The following is a 7,326-nucleotide window of genomic DNA, read 5'->3' as shown; positions in this document are numbered from 1 at the left end:
TAAATACCAACTGACCAAGATCCGCCTCTGTTCATGGAACTCGCACTCCTAGCAAGCAACCACTTTTCCAACATTTGCCTATTTTTTATATCGTATTTATGAGTTGCCTTTGGACAGTTCAGCAACATTGAGCAACAGTGTTCTAATTCATTGCTGGTTGTTCTCCAGTTGTATATTATGTTCTTAACAAGGGTTTGCACAGTTGTAATATCTACTTTGCACTCTGGGGGATGAGTGAAAAACCAGGAATAAATTACAGTTTTGGTGTAAATTACTTGTGAGGATAGCTTTATTTATCTTTTTTTACCTCTATTCCTGTGTTGGCTATCTGAAAGAATTATTTCAACCTTACAACTCCTACCACTGTATTCAGAAAAAAAAATCCTCTGTTACTTTAACCCACTGGCAGGAGAAGAACTTGATGAGTATATCCTCTATCTTGGCACATTGGCAGGGAAGGGGATGGCCCATGGCTTTGTGAAGGATCACAAGGATTGTCAACATGTATATTTAACATCCACTACTGGATACTAAGGGTAGCATTTGGTCAGGGGACTACCAGTCCAAGTCATCTTTCAATATTAATGTCCCTAGAGGTATCCAAATTTACTCCAAAATGGGCCCACACCATCTCTGTTCTGGTGATACAATACTGTTGCACATATTTAATCTGTACAAAGTTTTATCATAGGTTTTGTCATCAATTTCCAGAGATACCACTCAACACAAAAACCAACAAATTAGCTCAGAGCCTACACTCTACCTCTCATCATATCCACCTGTTGATAAACAGAAGATTCAGTGGCTGGTCCTTGACCGTCCAATAATCGAACGCTGCCCTCTGGTGTCTTTAATGGAAATTACACCCAAGGAAACTTTCTTTGAGTGATTGGGCTGATTTTACTGGAAGGTCGATTGATACTTCATACATTTCCATACCAATTGTATTTAACCTGTTATTTGCTTCTTTATCTGTTTGAATGTTATTGCTGTAGCCTATAGGCCTACATGGCGTTTCCGTCTTGGCGAACTCTCAAGTGGACACGAGAGCCTCGTCTATCATTAACCATAAACTTAAGAGGTTGTGTAAATTGATGTTTATAACCTTTAGCTTAAAATATAATTCTGAACGTTTCCTTTCAATTAGGGAAAAGCAATTCCTCATCCAAGAATATGTTATGACCGGTAGCCTAGTCTGCTAGTGTGAAATATATATTTTGAGCAATACAAATGTATTAAGACCAAAGAGATTCAGAGGATTTAGGATATGCGTTTTGCTGTCCGACGCCTATTCATCTCTACAGAACTGCTTGGAATGAATGTCGGTTCTAAATGCAAACCAACTTATCGCAGAGGCAAATTCAATTTCACTAGCAACTGTCTTCACGTTAATAACAGCAGAGTGTAACCTATTCTTAGCACTGCGCGATATGAAGGACTTTCCTCAAGCGCACCTTTTAAGCAAATTTATAAAGCTAAAAATAGCTCGGTCTGTCCACAGGTCACATTTTAAGCGAGCCCCCCCATCTGGTGTCTATTACATTAGGCCTCATATTTCAGGTGAGTGAAAGTATATAAGGTTGGGCGCTACCCTGGGGGGGAGGACACTGTAGTTGCGAGTTCGAGTGTTCTCATCCAACCTAACCACCAAAGACAACTGAGGTGAGTAACCATTCTCCGAAGCAGACCATCCTGAGACAGAAAAGAGCGGGACATGTGTGACAGACAGGGGCACCATTTTCTAAAGAAAACACAGGACATCTCAGACAAGAAACTGCAAATCACATCTCTGACCATCCCACTCACCTTACATCTCTTGTGTTTCCTCGGACTATAAACCGTCAGAGTGATGTAATCTGTGATCATTTTGGAAGCTACTAACTGGGAACTATTTTTGGGACCTATAAAATCCATTAGTAATGGAGTGGATTTAGGCAGATATTCATAAACTTTATAACCCATCTCATCATAAAATGGAAAAATCAACGTCAAATGTGATCACAAAGGCCTGCACCGCCTGCATGTTTTTTTTTCAGCTAAAAGGTTGTTGGTTTCGTCACTAATATTTATGTGCTCACACAGCTAAAGATGGCATTTGCAGCCTTTCTTAAAGAAGCCGACATCACTGCAGCCCTGGGCGCATGCAAAGGTAACTCGACATACCTTATTCCTGAATGTGTAATAGATAGCTAACAGTGCGATTTAATATGGAAATACATCAAAGGCTTCTCTGTGTGAATGGCGCCTAATGGTAACAATCTGTTTTGCAGGTGCTGACTCGTTCGACCATAAGGCCTTCTTTGCCAAAGTTGGACTCAAAGGGAAATCTGGTGATGAGTTAAAGAAGGCCTTTGAAATCATTGACCAGGACAAGAGTGGCTTCATTGAGGAGGAGGAGCTGAAGTAAGGAATACTTAGAAAGAAAGAAAGAAAGAAAGAAAGAAAGAAGGGTGTAATGAATATACTAAAAGGGTATCGAAAGGCAGAACATTGACGGCTATCCTCTGTTACAGACTGTTTCTCCAGAATTTCTGTAAGGGCGCAAGGGCACTGACCGATGGCGAGACCAAGAAGTTCTTGAAAGCTGGCGACTCTGACAATGATGGCAAAATTGGAATTGATGGTATATATTAGAAGGATTACAATTCTTACCATAACGACTGCATTACAGTAGTTACAGTATGTTTTCAAATGAGAATAGTGAGAACTACATGTATTTATATTCGGTGTTGTTTTTTGTTTCTTCTTACAGAGTTCACCGCCTTGATTAAGCACTAATCTTCAACTGACCAACATATCTGGCTCTGAAAGAACAACATTGCCCAAGACCTCCCATTTTCATCTAATAAAATATGATTTTTATATATGCTTATGGAGAGATTCCTCCCACGCAGCACATTGTCCAAAATGATGATTGTGTATGTAGTGCGACTCATGTCTTAATATATATATGACTTTTGCTAACTGTAAAATCTACAATGCACTTTGCGAGTACGAACAATAAGAAAAGAATAAATACTCATTTACAATAGCATGTCTTGGTTTTCTTTCATTAGCGGTTGTGTAGATTACTAACTTGACTGAAACGGGAACAGAAATTATTTTTACATCTGAGGTAGCCCAATGCAGAGGCTATTAAGAAACAGCTAAAAACTCTATTAGTGTACAGTTATGTTTCGACAACTAGAAAAGCAGGCTTTGGCACTAGCACTATGTATGGCACAACATAATTACCAACAACCATAAGCCGAAATTTGAGTTTTCCTATTAGTATTATCTGAAAGAGTAAATGTAATCAGATTAATCTGCGGGTCAAGTGCATTTCTGTTGTTTGATGCCGTTTTATAAAATCTAAATTCATTTCTAAGTAGGCCTACTATATACAGACGCAATTCTCACTTCCAAACGGCTTTTCCTTTGATTGTTAGTAGATTTGTCTAGAAATACACCAAAGTTGATCATGACTGTGGGGACCAGTTTCAGTCTTTATGTATTCTATGCTTTCCTCCGAAAGGAATCATACCCGGACGCATGGGCAGGTGTCTATCAGGTTTTGGAGACATGCATTTGTATTTTTCACCACTAGATGGCGTAAAATCTGCACTTGAATTTAGTTTAGTCTATTGACAAGAATTTCATCACACAACGTTTTTCACAAACAGATCAGTCAAGGTTTGTGTTTTGGTGTGGTGGTACCATACCATTTATTTGAAAGTGTTCACGTAGAGTATAGCAGTTTTACTTATGCTTAACACGTAAATAAAAAATTACAAAAACAAATAGCCTAACCTACAAAACCACCACAGTAACGGTGACAAGACCAAGAAGGAATGAATATAGGCCTACGTTGCAACTCTTTAGAGCACGTGGCAAATAAGACTGGTTGCGCTATTAACAGTTGCACTCTGGGACAGATTCTGAACACATATGCCATTGCGTGAAATAGGCTTATGGTTACAGTCAAATCAAAAGCATCAGACACTAAGTACTACTCACCCTGAAGTTTTCCTTGCACATATAGTAGGAAGCTAGACAGACTACTTCTGCAATTCTGAGATGTGATTTTATGAGAGGGTGCTATGCAAATTAATGCAAATGAATAAAGGATTCTTCAATAACACCAGCGTAGGATTCGGGGCTATCACAGTGACCCATGACATCACCAAGAATGGGTAAGATGCACCGGTGGATCCGGTGTCCACTCACGTCCTGTTCTCATCTCTAAGGTTTCCCTCTGATAATCCCGGTCATTGTGCAACATCCCCCAGTGGCAGTCGTCAAACGACAACAAACATAAAACAACGCAATGAGGAATACCAACTCACTATGTGCTACGTAAAAAGTGTTATACCTGCTCCCTCTTAAAAAAAATTACACTCCATCTGAGGGGAACCGAAACCTCAGCGCCCTTGCATTCCTGATAAGCTCCATGAGAGAAGTATGTAGCTAAGAATCCCAAAAGATTCACAACACAATAAAGCAAATTAGCCGCTTCAAAGTTGCCTAGTTGTTGGGTCAAGTGTACTTCGGAGTTTATCTGATGATCCTATATGTTTAATCAAATGCCTTACAATAGGCTACTCTGCTTTATTGTGAAGGCGAAGGCCAGCTGTCACATTAGACCAGTCTCACAGCTGCTACAGGTCCAACGAGTTAAGTGCAGGACTGCTGCGGAAAACATTATTTTTAGCCTTGCGGTTATTTCCGCTGACTCATCTGAAAAGGTGCCATCTAGTCAATAACGCGCCAAACCGCATCCTTTGTTTTGGGATGCCAGAATATAACTAGTTTTGACTATTGCATGAGTAACGAATTGATAGTAAATCATTGTGGTAAACACACGATGAGACGGGCTACTTTTACTTTAGAAGTGGCATCAGTGCGGATTTTGATTGTCAAATGATGTCAGTGTGGTCAGAGTGATTTTCCAGGAATTTGAAAGCTGTTTTTATACAGCTCTATGGTTTTGCTAGTCTATGCCTCCTTTCTCTCTGGCTTAAGTCTGTTCAACACCATTATAAGCTATATGCCTGACTGTTTATGGTCTTCACCTTCTTGTAGTCTGTGTAACTCACACATTGATTGATTGATTGATTTACCAAGGGAGCATCCACTGATTAATTGAGATTACTTTGCTGGTTAAAGTGAAATAATTCCCAGGATTTCAGTGTTGTGTGTTTGTTACCAATTTGTGTTAAGTTATCAGTGACCAATGACCTCAACTCACTATGCATGAATAGGATGTCCCCAGAGATCCAGTATCTTCTTCTCAGTGCTCATAAATTCTTAGGTTTCCTGTACATTGGTGTACAGGAAACCTAAGAATTTATGAGCACTGAGAAGAAGATACTGGATCTCTGGGGACATCCTACTCATGCATAGTGAGTTGAGGTCATTGGTAGTGTACCATGAAATGAAGATCCAAGAAACCAACTATAGCAAACTATAAATGTTCAGTAGGAATCAATCAGTCAAACTATAAATGTTCAGTAGGAATCAATCAGTCAAACTATAAATGTACAGTAGGAATCAATCAGTCAAGCAAACAAGAGATGCCTGAATGAATGAATGAACAAATGACTTGATGGATGAATGAATGAATGAATGCATTGTATAAGCTCCTGAACATATTATTTTGATGAAAGGATGCATCCAACCCGTTTTACGGTGATGGGATGTGAGCAAATTCAGTTTAAGCCATTCTTTCAGACTGTGCAATTGGAAAAAATAATGGCATGGACTAATAAAAGAAATACAGTATATGTGAGGTCATTGATTAAAGGGACTACAGCCAGCCTTTTATGTGGACATTGAAGAATTAACTTTATCTTACTTTTGGACACGAATATTGGTGTCTGTCAAGGCTCAGTAACACTATAAATGTTTAGCAGTCACTCCGTAAGGTATGGACATGAATGAAGTCTGAGAAATAAGTTCCTGAAACAGGCTCTACTGAGGAACCTTTTAAAAGGGATTGCACACCTTTATCTGTTTCCGCATCCAGTATTGTTCCCCATTTAAAAGATTCTTCTTGGTACTTAAGAAAATATGGTGATGCTCTTATACAGAATACAATACTTTCACAAGATATCGACACTATGTTCCCAATTTCAGTGTTCCATGAAGAGAGATAGCTGAGAGAAAGGAGTCCCGCAGTGGTACAGTTCACGTCAGGAGCTAGACTTTAATTCTCATGTAAGGAAATAGCGCAGTAGGGAGGGGTTGATTGGGTGAGCTCTAATGACTGTTTAGAAGAGTTTGATGAATGGGCACTTGAGATGTCTGCCATGGTGTTGCAGGTGTTTCTGTGGTGTATCACTTAACAGTGGAGGCAGCTGAAAGCTCTTCTTTTGAACCCCCCAGCAGTGCTGTGCATGACAGTTGTGTCCACCGCCCTGGGAATCATGACCGGACGCTGAATGTCAGTGTGTCATCAACACTACCCTATTGTCATTCATACAGACCTGAAAGGGAAATACAACAAACCATTAATTCTAATCTACTGATCATCAGTTCACTCTAGCGTTAGCACCCAATACTGTCATTTTTTGGACTGGATAAGACCCAACCAACACGCAGACATTTGGTCAGTTAACATTGAATTAACTCCTGAACAGAGTAGGTGTACTAAAGAGCATGTGAACCTGCCACTGTACTATAACAAGCACCCTACGCTCTCTCTGGACTGTCATTGGGTGGCTGCAGCACCGATTACATCAGGCGGATCTGGCCTGAAAGAAGGTGACCTGGCGCCCCTGAATCAGCACCCTGTAGAAATGATAGCCTACTGTTTACAGTGCGCTCCCGTTTAGTGCGAGATGAGAAGGTTAAACTGCCATGACATTCCGTGATCAACAAATACACTTATGTGGCTGTCGACAACGTGTATTAGACTTGTATTAGATCAGGGGATAAACTGACTCTATCTGTTGTGAATTGGGTCCAGCGAAATACTGGGAATGATAATCTGGGTGAATTGTTCACATGTAATACTTACTTGTTTACAGCAGATTTGTAAATCTATGATACTAAACTTTTAGATATGGTGCTGAACTCACTGAAATAAGCATTGTGGATAGACTGGCCAATGTAGTAAGCTACAGATCTGTCACCAACCACTCTGAGTGACATCGATGTCCTATGCAAATAAACATTCAATGAAAATATCTATATATGTTGGTCAAAAATCTGGATCATATTGATTTTTTTAAAGGGTATTTCACTTGCTGACACACACACACACACACACACACACACACACGGGGGGGGGGGGGGGAGAAAGAGAGAGAGAGAGAGAGAGAAAGAGAGAGAAAATCCTATACAGCC

General features: G+C 39.9%; 1 protein-coding gene across 2 annotated transcripts; it reads left to right on the top strand.

The window, feature by feature from the left end:
* The first annotated feature begins 1,568 nt into the window (after positions 1-1,568).
* On the top strand, positions 1,569-3,031 carry LOC105898739 (parvalbumin beta-like). Of its 2 annotated transcripts, XM_031579543.2 has the most exons (5): positions 1,569-1,662; positions 2,083-2,149; positions 2,271-2,403; positions 2,514-2,623; positions 2,753-3,031. In XM_031579543.2, the coding sequence occupies exons 2-5, from the start codon at positions 2,089-2,091 to the stop codon at positions 2,776-2,778; spliced, it is 330 nt and encodes a 109-aa protein (XP_031435403.1). In that variant the 5' UTR covers positions 1,569-1,662; positions 2,083-2,088; the 3' UTR covers positions 2,779-3,031.
* Positions 3,032-7,326: the final 4,295 nt, after the last annotated feature.

The sequence above is a fragment of the Clupea harengus genome, chromosome 1 (genome assembly GCF_900700415.2).
Source record: "Clupea harengus chromosome 1, Ch_v2.0.2, whole genome shotgun sequence".
NCBI lineage: Eukaryota > Metazoa > Chordata > Actinopteri > Clupeiformes > Clupeidae > Clupea > Clupea harengus.
Note: the sequence above shows the minus strand (reverse complement) of the source record. Positions and strands in the feature narration are given on the sequence as shown.